The sequence below is a fragment of the Paralichthys olivaceus genome, chromosome 1 (assembly GCF_024713975.1).
Source record: "Paralichthys olivaceus isolate ysfri-2021 chromosome 1, ASM2471397v2, whole genome shotgun sequence".
Taxonomy (NCBI): domain Eukaryota; kingdom Metazoa; phylum Chordata; class Actinopteri; order Pleuronectiformes; family Paralichthyidae; genus Paralichthys; species Paralichthys olivaceus.
Window position 1 is genome coordinate 31,183,161 of NC_091093.1, and position 21,834 is coordinate 31,204,994.

General features: G+C 45.5%; 3 protein-coding genes across 13 annotated transcripts in view; 1 reads left to right on the forward strand and 2 right to left on the reverse strand.

Moving 5' to 3' along the window:
* The window catches only part of LOC109645781 (multiple epidermal growth factor-like domains protein 11), an 87,771-nt gene extending 77,086 nt beyond the window's left edge, over window positions 1-10,685 (forward strand). For 6 of the 11 annotated variants that reach the window (XM_069527893.1, XM_069527903.1, XM_069527904.1 and 3 more), the window contains 9 exons: window positions 184-312; window positions 908-1,036; window positions 1,490-1,618; window positions 2,416-2,649; window positions 3,014-3,168; window positions 5,578-5,647; window positions 5,741-5,797; window positions 7,024-7,245; window positions 8,768-10,685. In XM_069527893.1, coding sequence (XP_069383994.1) covers window positions 184-312; window positions 908-1,036; window positions 1,490-1,618; window positions 2,416-2,649; window positions 3,014-3,168; window positions 5,578-5,647; window positions 5,741-5,797; window positions 7,024-7,245; window positions 8,768-8,955 — 1,313 coding nt within the window. In that variant the 3' untranslated portion in view covers window positions 8,956-10,685. The remainder of the gene's footprint in view (window positions 1-183; window positions 313-907; window positions 1,037-1,489; window positions 1,619-2,415; window positions 2,650-3,013; window positions 3,169-5,577; window positions 5,648-5,740; window positions 5,798-7,023; window positions 7,246-8,767) is intronic. The other 5 variants (XM_069527925.1, XM_069527931.1, XR_011243371.1 and 2 more) reach the window with 4 other exon arrangements.
* Window positions 10,460-16,118, reverse strand: rab11a (RAB11a, member RAS oncogene family). Its single transcript, XM_020109315.2, has 5 exons — window positions 15,931-16,118; window positions 14,421-14,616; window positions 14,072-14,265; window positions 13,659-13,739; window positions 10,460-12,978 (listed from the first exon to the last, which is right to left on the reverse strand). Exons 1-5 carry the CDS (start codon window positions 15,968-15,970, stop codon window positions 12,842-12,844), a joined length of 648 nt encoding a protein of 215 aa, XP_019964874.1. The 5' UTR covers window positions 15,971-16,118; the 3' UTR covers window positions 10,460-12,841.
* A 1,533-nt stretch (window positions 16,119-17,651) lies between these two features.
* On the reverse strand, window positions 17,652-21,711 carry sh2d7 (SH2 domain containing 7). Its single transcript, XM_069528443.1, has 6 exons — window positions 21,242-21,711; window positions 20,530-20,619; window positions 20,291-20,456; window positions 19,531-19,764; window positions 18,179-18,763; window positions 17,652-18,096 (listed from the first exon to the last, which is right to left on the reverse strand). The coding sequence occupies exons 1-6, from the start codon at window positions 21,382-21,384 to the stop codon at window positions 18,052-18,054; spliced, it is 1,263 nt and encodes a 420-aa protein (XP_069384544.1). The 5' UTR covers window positions 21,385-21,711; the 3' UTR covers window positions 17,652-18,051.
* Between the last annotated feature and the right edge of the window lie 123 nt (window positions 21,712-21,834).

A 21,834-nucleotide genomic window follows, 5' to 3' on the forward strand; every position in this document is an offset into this window, starting at 1 on the left:
ATTGAACAGAGCAACATGATCGCTCCATCACTTGTGAGGCTAACGAAGGCTCAGACTGTCCAGACGTCACGTCTGGTCGTCAGGCCCATGATGTGTGTTAGTGTGTATATGTCTGTTCATCTGTGTGTGTGTGTGTGTGTGTGTGTGTGTGTGTGTGTGTGTCTGTGTGTCTGTGTGTGGCAGTATGTCCTCAGGGCTCGTGGGGCCCAGACTGCATCCACACATGTAACTGTCACAACGGAGCCCAGTGCAGCGCTGCAGACGGAGAGTGTGACTGCAGCCCTGGATGGACGGGACTCTACTGCACTCAGCGTGCGTCTCTCTCTCTCTGACACACACACACACACACACACAGATCTATTAAGGGAAACACTGATACACTCACTGGCTGCTGGACGAGCTCGTTTCCGACCACTTGAAATACTTCATACCTCGTTCCTACACTTCCATCTGGTGGAAGATACTAAAACTGCATCCCTGAAAATAGCGTTTCCTTTCCTACATTGCATCCTCGTTTCCTCGTTTCCTTGTTTGAAAACTCCTTTCAGTCGATCCTACAGAGTCTCTTTCTCTTTCTCGAGTTTTATAAATATTTCTTTTGTCAGCTCAGTCTCCAGAGATGAGCAACTTGTTTCCACGGAGACAGAGCATTAATTATAATTTGATTTGTCTCAGATTCAGTTTGTCTCATAGACGTCAACAAGCAGCAGCGTCCTCTGTCCTTCACTCAACAAGTTAAAACTACCAGAGACACTTTCTGAGCAGTAACTGAGGCTCAGAGTCACATGTGAGGATCCGTCTCCAGGACACGAGGACAATAGATGCTGATGAACTGAAGACGTCAACACAAGGACAGGACGTACATGTGGTGGACTGGACTCTCAGTTGTTGTGTCTTGTCTCTGCAGGTTGTCCCGCGGGTTTCTACGGCTCTCAGTGTGCGGAGGTGTGTCGCTGTCAGAACGGAGCCGACTGTGACCACATCACCGGACAGTGCTCCTGCAGGACGGGCTTCATCGGACAGAGCTGTGAACTCAGTGAGTGTGTGTGTGTGTGTGTGTGTGTGTGTGTGTGTGTGTGTGTGTGTGTGTGTGTGTGTGTGTGTGTGTGTGAGTGAAAGCAGTAGAAATAAAACTGGGATTATCATAAATGATGGTTAAATTATTTTTGTATAATTAAACGTTTGAACACATTTATATAAGAGAAATCCCTGTCTGGTTATTCTAACTTTACAATGTGTTCCATACTGAAACATACATTTCTAAAAGTTTCTTTTAAACACTTGGAGACACAGGACTCGAACATGCGACGTCTCTTTAGTCCGAGGCTGCAGAGTTAAATGATGTTTAATGACACATCACCAGTGTAATATTTCATTATGAGCATAAACTGTAACGCGTGTGTGTGAGTGAAGTAGAACGCTCCGGCAGATTACTGCAGTCTCCACGTGGTAACTGTGATATTTGTGTTCTGCTGTGTGTCGTGTCCAGAGTGTCCTGCGGGGACGTTTGGTTACGGCTGCCAGCAGCTGTGTGAGTGTATGAACAACGCCACCTGCGACTACGTGACGGGAACCTGCTACTGCAGCGTCGGCTTCAAGGGAATCCGCTGTGACCAGGGTGAGAGCTAATGGCTGCGTGCGGGGGGGAACATGAGAGCGTGTGAAGCGGCTCCTTCCTGTTGGTTTCTTCAGATGAATCACAGAAAATAAGATGACAGAGAGAGAGGGAGAGTTTCTGGAAGATGAAGGGGCAGAGTCCTGTGATCTGCTCACATGTCTCTTCTTTTTTCTTTCACTTCGTTTGAACTCATTTTGTCTGATTAAACATTCTGTATTTTTTTTAGTCAGTGAAAAAAGATTTTAGTTTGTTCTCTCACGCTCGTGCACTTTAAAGAGACACTTTCTGTTTTCAGGTGGATCATTTTCAAGTTGTGTCACGACTGTAAACAAAAGAAACGTCTCTGTCCTCAGTCTGTCCGTCGCTGCAGCTCCTCCTCTCAGCCTCGGTCTCAAACTCCTGTCCCTTTAAGACACCCCCCCCCCCCATAGATCCTGCTCTGATTGGTCAGCTGCCTCGGCTCCGCACAGATTAAACTGTGACACACGAGGTTAGATCCGTGTAAAGTGAGCGTCTCTGCTCGTCTTCTGATGATGCCAACTCAAAAGCTTTTGTTATTAATGAATAGTGTTGATTAACATGTCGCTGCTGATTGGACGACACCTCTGACACACCCACCGTACATGACGTTGGGGCGTGTCATACATGTGGACCATGATGAGGTCATGTGATATCATGATGGTGGAACCGGGCTCCGGACGTTTTGCTTTTAACTCTGCAGAAACTTCTCATTCACAAGAAAACCTTTGTAAGAACCAGTCTGAGTTGTGAGACTGAAGCTGAATGTTTCCCCTCAGCTGCTCTGATGATGGAGGAGCTCAACCCCTACACTAAGATCAGCCCGGCGCTGGCGTCGGAGCGGCAGTCAGCCGGAGCCGTCCTGGGCATCATCTTCCTGCTGCTGCTCATCATGGCCATGCTCGGCCTGGTGGTCTGGTTCCGCTACCGGCAGAGAGAGAAGGGTCATCACGTGCCGAACGTCACCTACACCCCCGCCCTGCACATCAACTCCACAGACTACTCCCTGTCCGGTGAGACGTCCGCACACGAAGCTGTTTGACTTCCTGCTGCTTCTCTTTCTTTACAAACAACGAATCACATGATCAGTGTTTGAAATATTTATTGACCACGAATGTTGAAAACGTCTCGAGACTCTCGACAGAAAACAAAATGCTTCAATATTCAATGAATCGATGAAATGATTTAAACGTGATTCATGTTCTTTCAGCTCTGATCAACACGTTTCCCTCTGACTTCCTGCTGCACTTTCTTTATTTTGATGACGGCGTCGCTTTCATTGATTAAACACCTTGTTTCAGTCACGTGCACCACGTGTGTGCACATGCATGTTGGTATGTTGGCGTGTTGTGAGAACGTGTGTTGATGTGCTGACAGCAGGGCTGCAGTGCACAGGCCTGCTCTCCTCCGCAGACTCCTCCCCCAGCAGCAGCTCAGTCGGACGCTGCTTCTCTAACCCGAGCTACCGCACGCTGGGGCCCTGCACGTACGCCGCGCACTACGCCAAGCCCAGCAAGAGGGCCGCCGCCAAGGTGGGTCCGACCGCTGCACAGAGATCAACGATGTCAGGGAGACAGACTCCAACGTCTTTCTCATGAAGCCACACACAAACACACAAACACACAAGTACACAGACACACAAGTACACAAACACACAAGTACACAAGTACACAAACACACAAGTACACAAACACACAAGTACACAAACACACAAGTACACAAACACACAAGTACACACACACACAAACACCCGATCATTAAAATCACAAAACAGAAACACTGAAATAAGACGTTTTATATAACGTCTCTTGATCCAGATGTGTCACAGCTTTGACCTTTTTATCACATGTGAAGAAGAAAATATAAATTCATGTTTCCTCGTCTGTTGGTGAGACGTGTGTTTCCAGATGTTTCCAGATGTGTAAGCAGCCTCTGTGTGTTTCCAGATGTGTGTTTCCAGATGTGTTAACAGCCTCTGTGTTTCCAGATGTGTTAACAGCCTCTGAGTGTTTCCAGATGTGTTAACAGCCTCTGTGTTTCCAGATGTGTTAACAGTCTCTGTGTGTTTCCAGATGTGTTAGCAGCCTCTGTGTGTTTCCAGATGTGTGTTTCCAGATGTGTTAACAGCCTCTGTGTGTTTCCAGATGTGTTAGCAGCCTCTGTGTGTTTCCAGATGTGTGTTTCCAGATGTGTTAACAGCCTCTGTGTGTTTCCAGATGTGTTAGCAGCCTCTTTGTGTTTCCAGATGTGTGTTTCCAAATGTGTTAACAGCCTCTGTGTGTTTCCAGATGTGTTAGCAGCCTCTTTGTGTTTCCAGATGTGTGTTTCCAAATGTGTTAGCAGCCTCTGTGTGTTTCCAGATGTGTGTTTCCAGATGTGTGTTTCCAGATGTGTTAACAGCCTCTGTGTTTCCAGATGTGTTAGCAGCCTCTGTGTGTTTCCAGATGTGTGTTTCCAGATGTGTGTTTCCAGATGTGTGTTTCCAGATGTGTTAACAGCCTCTGTGTGTTTCCAGATGTGTGTTTCCAGATGTCTTAACAGCCTCTGTGTTTCCAGATGTGTTAACAGCCTCTGTGTGTTTCCAGATGTGTGTTTCCAGATGTCTTAACAGCCTCTGTGTTTCCAGATGTGTTAGCAGCCTCTGTGTGTTTCCAGATGTGTGTTTCCAGATGTGTGTTTCCCGATGTGTGTTTCCAGATGTGTTAGCAGCCTCTGTGTGTTTCCAGATGTGTTAACAGCCTCTGTGTGTTTCCAGATGTGTGTTTCCAGATGTGTTAACAGCCTCTGTGTGTTTCCAGATGTGTTAACAGCCTCTGTTTCCAGATGTGTTAACAGCCTCTGTGTGTTTCCAGATGTGTGTTTCCAGATGTGTTAACAGCCTCTGTTTCCAGATGTGTTAGCAGCCTCTGAGTGTTTCCAGATGTGTTAGCAGCCTCTGTTTCCAGATGTGTTAGCAGCCTCTGTGTGTTTCCAGATGTGTTAGCAGCCTCTGTGTGTTTCCAGATGTGTTAACAGCCTCTGTGTGTTTCCAGATGTGTTAGCAGCCTCTGTGTGTTTCCAGATGTGTTAACAGCCTCTGTGTGTTTCCAGATGTGTGTTTCCAGATGTGTTAACAGCCTCTGTGTGTTTCCAGATGTGTGTTTCCAGATGTGTTAGCAGCCTCTGTGTGTTTCCAGATGTGTTAGCAGCCTCTGTGTGTTTCCAGATGTGTTAACAGCCTCTCTGTGTTTCCAGATGTGTTAGCAGCCTCTGTGTGTTTCCAGATGTGTTAACAGCCTCTGTGTGTTTCCAGATGTGTTAACAGCCTCTCTGTGTTTCCAGATGTGTTAACAGCCTCTGTGTGTTTCCAGATGTGTTTCCAGATGTGTTAACAGCCTCTGTGTGTTTCCAGATGTGTTAACAGCCTCTCTGTGTTTCCAGATGTGTTAACAGCCTCTGTGTGTTTCCAGATGTGTTTCCAGATGTGTTAACAGCCTCTCTGTGTTTCCAGATGTGTTAACAGCCTCTGTGTGTTTCCAGATGTGTTTCCAGATGTGTTAACAGCCTCTGTGTGTTTCCAGATGTGTTAACAGCCTCTCTGTGTTTCCAGATGTGTTAACAGCCTCTGTGTGTTTCCAGATGTGTTTCCAGATGTGTTAACAGCCTCTGTGTGTTTCCAGATGTGTTAACAGCCTCTGTGTGTTTCCAGATGTGTTTCCAGATGTGTTAACAGCCTCTGTGTGTTTCCAGATGTGTTAACAGCCTCTGTGTGTTTCCAGATGTGTTTCCAGATGTGTTAACAGCCTCTGTGTGTTTCCAGATGTGTTAACAGCCTCTCTGTGTTTCCAGATGTGTTAACAGCCTCTGTGTGTTTCCAGATGTGTGTTTCCAGATGTGTTAACAGCCTCTGTGTGTTTCCAGATGTGTGTTTCCAGATGTGCTAACAGCCTCTGTGTTTCCAGATGAAGACTAAGCGGCGTCACAGGAACAGCGCTCCAGAGTGGGGTGCTTACTGTGACCTCAGTGATCTGGGTCAGTCCCTCCTCAGCTCAGAAACACGTAATGACCCTCTAACGTCACGGCTCACTGACGGTGACGGACCTTTTCGTTGTCGTGTGCGTGCAGGTGTTTACTGCATCGATCGGCGTTACAGCCACCACCTGGAGCCGCCGCGCTACAGAGGTACAGTGTGAGGCGGACTGACCACGGACTGACCCCCCCCCCCCCACCCCAGTCACTCCCCTCAGCCATCACTGCCTCTCTTCTTGTCGCTCCTCCTCGTGTTGATGTGATGTTGAGACGCTCTGAATGTTCGATCAGAGCTTCAGGTGGAACGAGCTGCTGAGAGAGAATCTAAACTCCTCGACAGTCAGATGATCTGAACGTCGGAGCCGCTCAGATCATCACGAGTCGAAGATGAAGACACAGATTTGACCTGAGACGTTTTCACTGCTGCAGCTTGAAAACCCTCAGGAGCTCGTTTAGCCTGCGATGGGTTTGGTGTTGTCGACTCGTTGCTGTGCTCACGTGTGTGTTTGTGTCCCTGCAGGAAGAACCCGACTCCTCTGTCTCCCTCCGCTGAGCTCGTCCTCCTGTGTCGACCCTCGTTCCTTCACCCCCCCTCAGAGACTCTCTCCTGCTCGCTCACTGAATGCTGCGTGTTCCTTCAGCTGCTGCCTCGCTCGCTCGCTCTCTCTCTCTTTACTTTCTCCTGAACTGCAACTTAACCTCCGTCCTCGGCTGAAGCTCATTCTCACATGTCTGTTCATGATTTCTCTTATTTTACAATCGATGTGTTCGTTAGTGGATGAAGACTTGTTGGTTTCTGTCGTTTCTTTGTTGAAGATATAGACAAAGTGTCTTCAAAACACTTTTAAAGACGTAATAAACAGAAATGTCTTCAGGTCTCAACAGCTGGAAACGTCTCGCACCACGTGTCATCATCAGGTTCTACAGGTCACTATGGTAACCACTGATGAAGCCTGGACGCTTGTTTCACTCACACTTTGCAGGAAATGAAGAAAGAAATTAAAGATAACTTTTCACTTCCTGTAACAAAGTGCTTTACGACAAGTTGTTTTTAGAAACGAGATCAAACGGGTAAATCAACGACGACTCGTTTATTAAAAAATCTTTAGTTTTTAAAACCTTTTGAAAAGTTCTCGTACTTTTCAAAGTCCGCAGAGAAAATTTTCATCAATTTTAATTCTCACGTTTTCTCGGCAGCAGCATTTTAACTTCAGAGTTTAGAACTTTCTCATGAATATTTCAAGTCACATCAAATTTTAACCAACGATTAATCCTTTGATTTCTTCAGAACAGCTGAGGTGTTGTGATCCTTTCTTCTCGTGTCCGTGTGAGACGTTGCGTGTGTAACGATGCGTGTGCTTTCTGTGTTCCGTGTTCAGACTACATGAAGGGCTCCTTGTCCAGCACCTGCTCCCTCAACAGTGAGAACCCGTACGCCACCATCAACGACCCCCCCGCTCTCTGCAAACACTCTGAGAGCAGCTACGTGGAAATGAAGTCACCGACTCGCCACGATCACTTGACGCGCTGCTGCTCGGCCGCCATCGTCACCACCGCCGCCACCACCACCACGGCTCCCGCCAAGAACGTGTACGACATGGGTACGATTGAGATCGGTGTGATGACGGACTCCTCACGTTGTCACTGAGTTTGTTTCTCACGTTAAAAATACATTTAACACAGATTTAAATGTTTTAAAAAGTTTGATAGGAGCTGGAGTTTCACTGACGAGCCTCGTCTGAAGTCAAATGAATGAAATGTTCATCAGGTTCCCACTGGAAATGTACATTTGTACAGTTTATTATTGTATTGTCTTTTTATTTAGAGAACTTATAAAGAGATGAATCAGCTGTGACGGTTGCATCGTTACTGACTGCAGCGCCAACAGATCGTTAGCTATGAATCCTGGGACAGGTTGAGAAGACTGTTCGATACCAGGACGGACTTTTAGAAATGGGACAGTCGCTGTGACTCGATCAGTCTTATGCAGCGTCCAGTGGGTGTGGAGACAGTTTGTACTTAAATCTTTATAAAATACTGATGCCGTCTTTTTAAATCATAAATAATAGATTCATCATATTTTTCTCATTTGAAATTCAGTGTTTATTTTTAGATTTGATAAATCCACAGCTCATCGTCCACCGAGGCTCGAAGATCCTTAAATAAAATCAAGAGTCTCACTCTCATAAATATCCGTCCAACGATGATTTATTCATCAAGATCCATGGATTCTCTTTAAGAACTCACCGTCTCCGAAGTTTGACACAAACCCACAAGACATTCCTGGACCTGCCCCCCCGTCCAGATCCACGTCAAACTTTGGTTCCTCCCTGACCCACATGTATATAATGTCTGTCCCCACATCATGTCCCCTCATCATGTCCCCACATCACATGTCCCCACATCACGTCCCCACATCACATGTCTCCACATCACATGTCTCCACATCACATGTCTCCACATCATGTCCCCACATCACGTCCCCACATCACGTCCCCACATCACGTCCCCACATCATGTCCCCACATCACGTCCCCTCATCACGTCCCCACATCACGTCCCCACATCACGTCTCCACATCATGTCTCCACATCATGTCCCCACATCATGTCTCCACATCACGTCCCCACATCACATGTCCCCACATCACGTCCCCTCATCATGTCTCCTCATCATGTCTCCACATCATGTCCTGATGATCTGAAGGTTTTATCTTCACCGACAGAAAATATAAACTGGTTTAGAAAAGTTTTTCCAAAATCTGAAACAAGATCAACTCATTTCAACATAATCTTCTTTTCTGTCTCTCTCTCTGTGTCTGTCTGTCTGTCTGTCTCTCTCTCTCTCCCTCTCCCTCCCTCCCTGTCTCTCTCTGTCTCTCTCTGTCTCTCTCTCTCTCTCCCTCCCTCCCTCCCTCCCTGTCTCTCTCTGTCTCTCTGTCTGTCTCTCTCTCTCTCTCCCTCCCTCCCTCCCTCCCTGTCTCTCCCTGTCTCTCTCTGTCTCTCTGTCTGTCTCTCTCTCTCTCTCTCTCCCTCCCTCCCTGTGTCTCTCTCTCTCACTCTCTGTCTCTCTCTCTGTCTGTCTCCCTCCCTCCCTCCCTCCCTGTGTCTCCCTGTCTCTCAGAACCGACCATCAGCATCATCCAGGGTACCGGGGGTGTGGTGGTCCCCCTCAGTTTCCCTCAGAACCCGTACGACCTGCCGAGGAACAGCCACATCCCCGGACACTACGACCTGCTTCCTGTCCGTCACAGCCCCCCCCACAGCCACAGCCCCCCGCAGCCGGGCAGCCCCACCAGCTCGCTCCTTTAGACCACACCCCCAAAAACAGATGGACCAGTGCTCCGCCCATTTCACTGTGAGCCAGGAAACTGAAGTGGGACAAAGAGGTGTGTGTGTGTGTGTCTGTCTGTCTGTCTCTGTGTGTGTGTGTCTGTCTGTCTGTCTGTCTCTGTGTGTGTGTGTCTCGGTCTGTCTGTCTGTCTGTCTGTCTCTGTGTGTGTGTGTGTGTGTGTGTGTCTGTCTGTCTCTGTGTGTCTCTGTGTGTGTGTGTGTGTGTGTCTCTGTGTGTGTGTGTGTGTGTCTCTGTGTGTGTGTGTCTGTGTGTGTGTGTCTGTCTGTGTGTGTGTCTCTGTGTGTGTGTGTGTGTGTTATATCTGAACTTTGTCTGAATATGCTGATGTGGTGTTTTTGGCTCCGCCCTGGTTCGCGTCAGAACGAAGAGCTGCTGGTGTAAATGTTTGGATCTGTGGTTCAGCGTCTCTCTGAACATCTGAGCAGAGGAAACGTTCTTTACTCCAGAATTGTCTCAGACTGAAGAATCTAAAGAACTGCACAGAAACTTCTCAGATTACACAGCCTGTGTACTTCTGGTATTTTTACACATGGTTTCTTATTTCCTGTTTACATATTTAAAGATCCTGCCGGGGGATCCGTATTTTCTCTCTGAAAAGAAGTTTTTGTATGTACTGTAGACAAAGTTGTGTATCGATGTACACTTACTGTATGTGATGATTACTGTGATTTTCTTCTGTTGTGTTAAGATTATTACACATGCATGCCAAAGATTATTCAAGATAAATAGTTATCCAGAAATACCCTAATGTCCTCTAGAGCAAGTTACTGATCATCATCATGTCTCCACATGAAACCGGATCTTATGTGAAACATGTTTTTATTTTGGTGTCGTCGTTGCAGTGACGTGAAAACACGAATTCATCAAAGATCTCAAGTTCCATGTTTTTCCTAATTGTGTCATTACAACTATGTACAACATCAAATATTCAATTCAAATGTGGGAAATCCTGCACAAAGCTCCGTATATACACAGATCTGTTTGAATAAAACTGGTAATGTAGTTTCCACTAAAGCAATAACAGGACACGTTGACAATCAGACGTTAACTTTGATTCTTTGATTCCTTTCGTTTCCACTTTGTTGTTCTTGTTTGATCCCGACAGTAGTTTTAGCTACAGAAGATAAATCATGTGCTGCTTGTTGGTTTTTGTTTCCAGCCTGAAACTCAATAAAGTTGTCATAGCTCAGGGGAGTGGTGTTCTGTCTTGTTACGCAGCAGAAGATTTTACTATCAATAAGAATTACTAATCAGAATCTTCACAACAACTGTGGTCGTCTGGTTAAACAGAAATATTGAAGTGAGGCGAATACTGAAAATGAGAGAAAGTTTGAAAACTCTGATCACGATACTCGGTCGTTTCCAGGAACCTGGCAAAAGAATTTAGATTTTCCCAGGAATCAATATCAGCGAACTATTGGACCGATGGAAGATAAATGAGATGTAAAGTCCAGGCTCATGTAAAGGTTTATGACTGGTGCGCTTTATTAAGATGAACTGATAACTTAAGATATAGACACAATTGTACAATTTATCAATCTGTACAGAACATAAAACCATTCCTCTTGACCCCCCTCACATTTAACCTTCCAGATTCATTGAAATGACGTCATTTCCCTCGTACGTGTTTACACTGGAATTACAGTCAGTTATAGAATATAGTAAAAAAAAAAAAAAATAATCAAAACACTTCTTAAAAAAACACAGAACAATGGAGGTACATGAAACAGGATCAGGAATCATGTTCAGAAGAAAGGAATCACTTTGTCCACAGATTCACCAGCTGGTGAGTCTGGAGCGGCTCGGCCGGCGGCACCGTCTGTTCGAAGAAACGCCATTGGCACTGCCAGCCGGGCTCAAACGCCCCAGAGCTACCGGTCTACCCTCCGCCTCTACACACACACACACCACGTTCAGGCATTGTACACGTCTGCTAACACCACCACACACTGACACGGCTAGAACCTGGAAATTTAACAGAGCACACTTCCGGGAGTTTTAACGAGCGGGTCATTAGCGAGGCAGGTGTCGATCGACAGAATGGACACGACTATCGTCTGGTTGAGCCAAACCCTCCGCAGATTTCATGGACAGTAATGACAATGTTAGATACATAAGGCGATGCAACGTGGGAGTTGCAGTCATACAGAAAGCCATGCATTGTGTTGAAGTCAGAGGCAGCTCGGTGTATGTAGGCTTTATGTGACAGGGACAACACGGGCTGGGCTACTGGTCAGGGAGGAGGCAGGATGACGGCGACTTGTTAGCGGGTGGATGAGGTGTGTTTTTCGGAGGCACTGTGACCAGAGGTTTGTGAGAAAGCGGCTCAATCTCCAGTTTTTCCTCAATTCCTTCGTATGAAGATTTCAGGAAAGACTGTGGAGACTCAGCCCGAGTTCTAAACGACGTTTTGGTTGTGAACAGTGGCACCGTCTCTGAGAGCGGTGCCTCCAATCTGACTACAGAGGTCCAGACTCTCCATGTGCAGTAAAATCTAATCCTAGACAAGAAAGCGTGTTTACTAGATCCACTATTAAGGTTCAGTGCAAGATCTTGACAATTTTACGCTCATGAAATCCAACCTAGTGACATTTACCATTTCCTACGTTCTCAGTGCGTCCCAACTCCACTTCTGTGTTCACATGCAAAGCAGAACTTGCTAGACTACTGGAGCTTGTTGAATATAGTGTTATTGAGTATCACAGGAATGTCAAATGAGAATACTTTTGCTTTTTTATTCCTTCATTTGCTAAAGAAGTGCACTAAGAGAAAAAAGATCCAAACATCCATGTGCTAGTTTCTGCATAGTTGTAGTCAAATGTGTGAAAAAAGAATGCATACTCTTATGTTGGAGCAGGAAAGCCTGACGGTCTAGTGTCTTCAATCAGAACGTCCTTCCACACGGAGACTGACAGAAGGACGACAGGAACATCTGAATGTACAGGGATCGTGTTCAGAGTCCAGATCTTTCAGTTTATAAAAACATGCAGCAGAGCGCCAGCTGTGAAAGACATGCAGAGCTGGTCCCAACCCACCGACCGCCGGAAACACAGCAACCGCCACGTTTGACGAGCGTGAGCGCTGCCGCACGCCGGCTCACAACCTTTCCGCGGCGCAAACCGAAGCTCGACAAATGCAAAAGATTCTACGTTTCACTAGCGTCATATTCACAGCGATCAGATCCAATGGCATGTTACTACCAGAGCACATGTCTACACTGTGCCCGATACATCCACGAGTTTCCAAAACAGTACATTGCACTAAAGAGAGGGGGGGGGGGGCTAAAATGACAGAGGAGATGCTTGTATATAGGGATACACTGAAGAGCAACTCTGATGTGCTTTAAATTCATATATACCTAATATTAGATATGATACAAGACAGAGAAAGATCTGAACAAAGAGGAGAAATCAACAGGAGCAGAAGAACGAAGAGGAAAGAAAAGAAAACTAATCACATTCATATATTAAGACTTTTTTGTGACATGTCAGCGCATCTACAGTAATGAAATCTAAAGTGATATGAAATGCTTGCTGCCTGCTGTCCTGCAGAAACCTAAAGACAGAGGGGCTCTGCTTGGGGGGGCCACCCCACGCGGTTACTTCTTCTTATACTGGGATATATTCACCTAGGGCAGGGGGAGGAGGGGGAGGTGGGGGAGGCAGGTGCAGAGTGGGAGGGACGAGCCACAGCTACGAGGCTGTGACCTGAACTCTGCAGCTCACGATACGCCAAGGCAGTCTATTTTCTGAGGGAGGGGAGGGGGGGGTGAGCCAGGGGCGGGAGGAAGGGGAGGGAGGAAGGGAGGGTTGGGGGGGGTAGCAGCAGGCTGCCGTGGCCGAGCTAGATGTTCTGACAGCACTGCATCTTTGGTTTGTTCTCGGTGGGCTGCACCTGGATGTTGACCACGTTGTTGCTCGGAGACATGTCGCTCTCCTGACGCTCCGACATCTGCTTCTGAGACACGATACGGTAGATCTCTGAGGGGGGGAGGGGAGAGAGGGAGGAGAGAGGGAGGAGAGAGGGAGAGAGAGGGAGGAGAGAGGGAGGAGAGAGGGAGGAGAGGGAGGAGAGAGGGGGAGAGAGGGAGAGAGAGGGAGAGAGAGGGAGGAGAGGGAGGAGAGAGGGAGGAGAGAGGGGGGAGAGAGGGGGGAGAGAGGGAGGAGGGTTGATCACCTTCTGTCAAATTCAGTGAGACAGACTGAAACATGTGTGAGTGTGTGTGTGTGTGTGTGTATGTGAGTGTGAGTATGTGTGTGTGAGACACCATCACAGTGGAGGCCAGGACACTGATCATGTGACAATCACACAGGAACCCCCCCATCATTTACTCAGACTCTGCTTCTCTCTCACTGTGAACAGAGATGTTCACAGTGAGAGACATTCAGAGACAAACAGAGACATTCAGGGACATTCAGAGACATTCAGAGACAAACAGAGACATTCAGAGACAAACAGAGACATGTCCTCCAGAATGAGTGACTGACTAGAGGAAAACCAGAAACCATAAAGTGAGATCATCTTTGCAGTATGACATCAGAGTCCTGACAACAGAGATAAGCTCCAGATCACATGATGTCATAAAGTTCACTGAGTATCTGACCTCCCACACACACACACACACACACACACACACACACACACACACACACACACACACCTGTCAGAATGGTCTGGAAGGCCGTCTCGACGTTGGTGGAGTCCAGAGCCGACGTCTCCAGGAAAGACAAACCGTTCTTCTCTGCAGGACGAAGTTGAGCCACAGGTCAAGTTAACCACATTAATAAGTCACAGACGAGTTCGACCTGTTGCTCTGACAACAACTGAAAAACGTCAGCATAAGATGACAATTATAAGAAATGAGGAGTCCACTCATCGAACCACTTAGAATTCATCACGTGGAACATCGTCATCATGGATTCATCAGTTTGTCTCATTTAGTGAGAGAAAGTTTAGAGAAGACATTCTTGTGCTTTCAGAGTCTGTAAATATGATGTTTGTGTTGATGTGGTTTCACTGAACACTTCCTGGTTAACTGAAGTCTGTTTAAAACCCAGAGTGTGATGTTGTTACCAGCGAAAGCTCGGGCCTCGTCGGTGGGAACAGCCCGGAGGTGACGCAGGTCGCTCTTGTTTCCCACCAGCATGATGACGATGTTGCTGTCGGCGTGGTCTCTCAGCTCCTTCAGCCAGCGCTCCACGTTCTCGTAGGTTAGATGTTTGGCGATGTCGTAGACCAGGAGAGCCCCCACCGCCCCGCGGTAGTACCTGCAGCCACGGGCACAGGAAACACTGTGAATATCTGGTCATCATCAGTCCACTTCACCACACACACACACACACACACACACACACACACACACACACCTGTGTGTGTGTAAGTAAAACATCCTGACCCCCCGCTGACCTTCTCCTCTACTCACGCTGATGTGATGGCCCGGTAGCGCTCCTGTCCAGCTGTGTCCCAGATCTGGGCCTTCACCGTCTTGCCGTCCACTTGGATGCTGCGTGTGGCGAACTCCACTCCGATGGTGCTCTTACTCTCCAGGTTGAACTCATTGCGGGTGAAACGGGACAGCAGGTTACTCTTCCCAACGCCAGAGTCACCGATGAGGACAACTGCAGCACACGATGGAAAAAAACACGACTTATAAGCTGTGAACGTGTTAGAGTAAAGAATGAACAGATACACTGTTCTTTAGTTGGAGCTCTATGTTATAACCATGTTCTAACAGATATTATTTCACTCTCTCTCGTGAAATACTAACAAATGAATCTTTTAGCATTTAGAGAATCAAACGTGTGACACGTGACAGTAAACATTGAATCTTTGGGACAAAAGAACAAATGTCATCAACTTGAGCTTCAGGAAAGTGTGATTGTTATTTTTCAGTTTCGGTTATTTAAGAACTGTTTTGAGAAATATTTCACTTTCAGATTTCAGCCTCTTAAAGGAGATTTTCTTTTTTTCTGTGACACGATCTCTGATTTGAAGACGTCACCTTCAGCTCAGGGAAATCTTATGACACTTCATAGACTCAAGGATGAATCAAGTAAAAAACATTGAACTCTGATAAATAGTCGTAAATACTGTTAACGCTGTTTGATCATTTGACTTGTTTCATCCGTTTTCTTTATATTTTTGATTATCGCCCTGCACATTAATGCTGCTGGTGTGTGGATTTATTCACCTGAGGTCTGCTGCAGCAGCTCACTGAGAAAACTGTTGTATATTCTTATGTTCTGAGTTTAAATGGAGAAAGAGGGACTCGGACTAACTTCTGTTCATTTTAAAACAGTTACTGAAGCTGTGGTTTCTCAGGCTCTTCGTGTAATTAACATTAGTTTCAGTGAACCAGTGGATTCATCTGTTGTGTGTTGGTTAGTGTGCAGGTGTAAACATGTGAAGCACATATGAAGCACATATGAAGCACATGTCAACATGTGGATCACCTCCAGCTGTCTGATCTCTGACGTGTTGATTCCATCGTTTGTTTACTTGGTTCTGGAGCTTTATTTTATTTTTTTTACCTAATCTAGAAAAGCAGCTAACACCTAGCATGAGCATTTAGCTGTGAGCCCCGCAGCGAAGTGGTTAGAATCCAGGTAATAGCCTGGTCCTGACTCTGACGGGGCGTCACGCTGATAACGTGATAACGGTTAACATTAGGTGTGTCCGCGCCCACCGCTCCCGGCTAACAGCTAACGGCTAACGGACAGGACGCCCGGCGAGCGACCCGTTACCGAGCAGCAGCCGCGGGCGTTTGTTCGGAAGGAGACCGGCTCGTGTTTTTAGTCGGAGTCACCGCGATGACACCGACTCGTCGCTGGAACGCGATCGGGACACAAAGGTGGACGTTAGCCTGGCAGCCAGTCAGCTGGCCTGTTAGCATCGGAGCTAAACTCAGACCCCGAGAGCAGCGCGGGTTTTACCTTTGAACAAATAGTCATACTCGTCGTCTCGAGTTCCCATCGTCTGTCTGAGACACGGTCAGTCCGAGGGTCGATGGTTTAATGGAGGAACAAGAAGATCTGCGGCTTCTCTTCCAACGGGAGTCTGTTTGGGAGCCCCACTTCCGTAACTTCTTCTTCTCGGGCAGCCTGGAGCTGGCGCAACAAAGCGCAGGGACATCTAGTGGTCAAAGAGAGGAACCGCCAAATACACAAATATACAAATATACAAGAACACAAATATACAAATACACAAATATATAAATACACAAATACACAAATATACAAATACACAAATATACAAATACACAAATATACAAATATATAAATACACAAATACACAAATATACAAATACACAAATATACAAATACACAAATATACAAATACACAAATATACAAATATATAAATTCAAAAATACACAAATACACAAATAAACAACTACACAAATACACAAATACAAAATATACAAATAAAAAATATACAAATACACAAATATACAGATATACAAATAAAAAATACACAAATATATCACTACAAGAAGATTTAACAACCACACAAATACACAGATATACAAATACAAAATATACAAATACAAAATACACAAATACACCAATATACAGATATACAACCAAACAAATACAAAATATAGAAATACACACATATACCACAACAAGAAGATCTAACACCTGACAAAACCCAAAAAGACAAAATGAATTCAGACGCACAATCACACAATGCACTGAATAAATAATTTGGAAGAGAATAAAATAAATATATGTATTAATGAACTCCCTGTCACAGAAATGTTGTTATTACATCTTATTCATATTCATTTACTTTACTCATGTTCCAGACTTTACTCTGCAAACGTTCCGCTCTCTCGTTCGTCGTCTCTTGTATTTAGTCTCTTGTTCTTCGCTCGATGTGCAAATAGATAATAATTCATACATCATCATTTCCCAGTTTGGGATCAATAAAGTCTCTCTATCTTTATCACCATCCCTTATTTCTTGGATTGTGTTGTTGAATCAAATACAATCCAATTATTCATAATATACATTATCTGAAGGTTCTTCACTTAGAACATCCAGACCTTTGAATTATAGAGAAACCAACAACAATGAGCAGCTCTGACGACTGACAGAGAAAAACCTCATTAACTGGAAGAACCCTCTGGAGGAGAAACCTCTGGAGGAGAAACCTTTGGAGAAACATCTGGAGAAACCTCTGGAGGAGAAACCTCTGGAGAAACCTCTGGAGGAGAAACCTCTGGAGAAACCTCTGGAGGAGAAACCTCTGGAAGAACCCTCTGGAGGAGAAACCTCTGGAGGAGAAACCTTTGGAGAAACATCTGGAGAAACCTTTGGAGGAGAAACCTTTGGAGGAGAAACCTTTGGAGGAGAAACCTCTGGAGGAGAAACCTCTGAAGGAGAAACCTCTGGAGGAGAAACCTCTGGAGAAACCTCTGGAGGAGAAACCTCTGGAGGAGAAACCTCTGGAGGAGAAACCTCTGGAGGAGAAACCTCTGAGGAGAACCCTCTGAACATCTGCCTCGAGTGGTTGGGAGGAGCAGGAAAAACGAGGCGAGGAGAGAGAGAGGTGTGTGTGTGTGTGTGTGTGTGTGTGTGTGTGTGTGTGTGTGTGTGTGTGTGTGTGGTACACTTCATGCAAATAAGCAGCATAACAATACAACAACAACAATAAGAAGAACAGTAAACTTTATTTATTCAGCACCTTTAAAAGAATAAACTGTGACAGAAAGTTTAACAACACAACATATTGACACGATAAAGATGTTAAACAATAAAATCTTTTGATAAAAGTTTCAAAAACTATATCAACAAATAAATAGTTCAAATTCATTAGAAGAAGATGATAAGAATAAGTTTTGTTTTCTAATCTTTTCTAATATGTAAGAGTTTGTTTCAAATCTCTGGTGCACAACAGAAAAAGTTCTCATCGTCCTTAAACATCTGAAACTTCACTCTCACACTTGAGAAAAGTGAGAAAAGTTTGTCCCACACTTTGTCTTGTTTCACCAAACGTAAAACAGTTGACTCTGAATTCAAACACAGAATTTTCTTTTTTCTTTTCATCACATTTATTTCTTCTTGTATTCAGGAAGGAATTTCTTCCATTTCACGTGCTGCAGAGAGAAAAGACAAGAGAAGAGATTACGTCAGATGATTGCGATCTGAACTCCAACAGCTCAGCTGGTTGTCACTCACGTTCTTCCCCCAGGTGAATCTGTGCTTCTTCGACTTCATATCATCCAGCGACTCGTAGGTGTTGCTCTGGCGGTTGGTGGCGGCGTCCCCGGGGATCTGCTCGTACGTGTCCTCGGGTAGACCGGTGTGTTTTGGCCTCTCAGCGACCTCAGCATACAGGACGTCTCTCTGGCCAGCTGAGCCCTCTGTGGGGCCCTCGGGGGCCTGGTGGAAGGGGTTGGGCCTCAGCGTGGAGCTGCTCGGCCTCTGGGCCCCGGGGTCGTGGAGGGAGTAGGTGTGGCAGGTGACCTTCTTCAGGGGACTGGGTGGATAAGACAGTGATGTAGTGGATCTGAAGTATTTCTCCTCCTCCTCCTCCTCCTCCTCCCCCTCCCCCTCCTCCATACTGCTGCTCTCGCTCTGCGTCAGCTCCGTGTTTCCTGCTGGAGTTTTTGTGTAAAACACGTCTGTGGTTGTGTTTCCTCTCAGTCGGTCTGATCTGAAGGAGACGCTCTGGGTTTCACTCGGATGTGACGCGGTGTCGGGGAAAGTGTCGCGCAGAGAGAAGCTCAGAGGAACGTTTCTCTTTGGAACTGGAGGTTCGGCCTGAAAGACATGACAGCTCAACTCAGAACACACAGATGTGGACACACAGATGTGGACACACAGATGTGGACACACAGATGTGGACACACAGATGTGGACACACAGATGTGGACACACAGATGTGGACACACAGATGTGGAACATCAGTGCAGCAGCAGCAGCAGCAGCTGGAATCCAGATGTTTCACTTTGGAGATGTACTGAGGGTTTGTTACATCGTTGTGAATGTTAAAGTTCTGCACTTAACTTAACTTTTAACTGAACTGTGCAATTTTCATTCAGTCTGTAGTATTCAATGGTTCATGTGCGGTCAATCACCGCACATATTTGTTTTCACACTGTTTATTTTAGAAGTTTATTCCATTCACATTTATTTTCCTCACACTTAAGTATTATTATCTTATCTTATCTTATCGTATTGTATCGAGTGTCCACAGTCTGTGGTGAAGGGACAAACACCTCGCCGTCGCCCAGACCATATTTCATCGTGATGTCACGTGACATCACAATACCTCATATTTACATGTAATTACCATCTCTGATATTTATTATCTTCCCTAAATGACATTAGATAATAATAGTTCTTACGGGTTTTTTTTACACTTAAGAAGCTGAAATAGTTCAGCAAGTGTTCACACAGTATAAATATATAATGTTGGAAATCTTTTTGTACAAGTAGAGAAAAGTGAACATGTTGTGATGAGCTGGTATTAAAGTGTCTCCACACGCAGCACGTGGATCTAAAGGTTTGGTTCTGTAACATGGTACCTGAGAGAGGGACATGGCGTCTGCAGACACTGTCCCCGTCAGTTTACAGCTCTGAGACTTGGATGGTAGATCAGGTGGCTGCGCTGTAGCAGGCTCATGTTGCGGCTGAGTCCTTTGGTTCCTGTTGGTGGCGCTGTTTCGGGGACTTTTCTGGTCCCACAGGAACCGCAGAGCTTGGACGCTCACCCCAGACATCTTGGTTTTGTGGTTCACCACATCGTACAGTTCACCTTCCTGCAAAGACAAAGACGTGATGTTAATGAAGACACAGACGCCAGTGAACACTTAACTCCACAACCGTTAATCAACAGGCCGTGCTACAGACATGATGAACTGAACACACATGTTCAACACGTGTTCAAACACTTCCATCTTAGCTCAGTGTGTTTGAGAATCAGAACTCAGAACAAAGCAGAGGATCATGGGACGGCTCTAACTCTGCAGGTAGAGAATCTGTTTCACACAATATTAATCACTTCACTATTTATTATTTAATTCTGATTTGATGATGAAAAACGCACCAATTCATTTTGTAAATGTGGAAAGATTTGACCTCTTGGTGGCGCTAGAGGACAAGTCAGGGGCTCTGAGTGGGATTCATCCTCTGGGGACCATGAATGTTTCTACAACATATCCTGGTAACCAGAGGGATAGTTGAGATAGACCTGCTTCATTACCATCATGGATGAAAATAATCTCCATGTTTACACGGTGACCTATTTTAACTGCTGCTCCAGTGAGTTCCCAGGCTCCTCTTCACCTCATAGCAGCTGCAGGTCAGGTGTTCTCCAAACGGCTGGATGGGGCTGAGCCTGTAATGATCGATCAGCTCCATCAGGCTGTGATGAGTCTGACAGTCTCCTGATATGACAAACTGCCCGTCCGGATTCTGGGTGATGACAAAATGGCGGCACCTGTCGAGGCCCCTTTGGAGGAAAAGGCACAGTGAGAGGAATCAGACCGAGTCGAGCAGCGTTCAGCAGACGTGCTTTGTCTCACCTGTAGGACAAAATGTAGCCGACGGCTTTATCACTGAGGCGGATGAGAAAACAGCCCAGAGGCTTATCTCTCAGAAGATCCTCTGCTTCCCTGAGGCCGACACAGGAACAGATTACAGGCAAATTAGGTTTTAAAAATAAATCTCTTTATCTTCAGTCTCATCACACAGAGAAACAAGACACTTCATCGGGTCCTGTTACGTCCAGACTCATTCCTCCTGAAATCCAACTGACGAATGAAACATCTGAAAACACTTAAACTCAGCGGAACAGAGTGGATGCATGAGTCAGTTTACATTTAATCATAAAGTAAAACACACAATCAAACAGTGAATTCCATCAAGTATCGTAGTTTTGTTTTTATACGTATCTAGTTTACTATTAATAATAATGAATATTTAAATGACCAAAGCTGTAGCCAGGAACGTTGTGAGTAGATTAAAGAACAAAAATGTTCCTTTTATTGAAACTTGACTTTAAGAGTAAAAGAAGAGAACCTGATGGTTTTGCAGTAGTCTCTCAAATTTCAAAACATCAGAGATATCAACAGTTTGCTGCAGGAGTCTGTTAAAGGCAAATAATAATATAATATAATATATATTTGAACGTGCCAAAACAACATGCATTAAAAAGTCTTTAACCTCCACAAAATAAAAGAAAGGAAAAGAAACCACTGATCCTCGAGGCTTTTTCCTCTCGTCTATGTTTCTTACTTTCTGGCAGCGAAGCCTTGAAACCAGTCTGGGAAGTTTCCGTGGTCCAGGATGAGTCCAGCCTGCGTCTCAGTGAACCACCGGAGCACCAGCTTCTTCAGGCCTCCCTGCTCCTGCAGCTCCACACCTGACATCTTCTCCATCCTCTCACACCTGTGAGCTGGACACGCTCTGCTCAGGTGGCGTGCAGCTGTCAGAGGACGACCAGCGGCCTCATTTGACTGTTTCCGTTGGTGCGTCTCTGGTGTGAAGAGAAGCTTTGTTTCACTTTATCAACACTGACTTCATTTTACTACCTGTTCCTGTGAGAGATAATGTGTTGTTCACCATGTGGGGACAGAAATCTCATGACACCATTATTGTTATAGTTATATATCATTATAGTTATATATCATTATACTGACTCATATTCCACGAAGGGAAAAACTGCCCAACACGAAACCTTCAAATTCTTAACATGTCAACCACGTCATTATTTTCACTGGTAATTTGCCCGTAGAGTAAAAACTAATAAGTAAAAACTAATTGACCCAATCACAGCTCGTCCTGAGGGGAGCACGATTTATATGATTTTCTCCTTTATGGTAAAATCA

Bases quoted from the DNA above. Each gene is read 5' to 3' on its own strand.
- rab11a (XM_020109315.2), bottom strand. From the start codon at position 15,970: ATGGGAACTCGAGACGACGAGTATGACTATTTGTTCAAAG. The intron at 14,266-14,420 runs GTGAGTAGAGGA...CCGTGGCTGCAG, and splicing joins TACCGGGCCATCACATCAGC to GTACTACCGCGGGGCGGTGG. The intron at 13,740-14,071 runs GTAACAACATCA...TTCGTCCTGCAG, and splicing joins CGAGGCCCGAGCTTTCGCTG to AGAAGAACGGTTTGTCTTTC.
- sh2d7 (XM_069528443.1), bottom strand. From the start codon at position 21,384: ATGGAGAAGATGTCAGGTGTGGAGCTGCAGGAGCAGGGAGGCCTGAAG. The intron at 20,620-21,241 runs GTAAGAAACATA...TGTCGGCCTCAG, and splicing joins CAAGGCTTCGCTGCCAGAAA to GGAAGCAGAGGATCTTCTGA. The intron at 20,457-20,529 runs GTGAGACAAAGC...TTTCCTCCAAAG, and splicing joins GGCTACATTTTGTCCTACAG to GGGCCTCGACAGGTGCCGCC.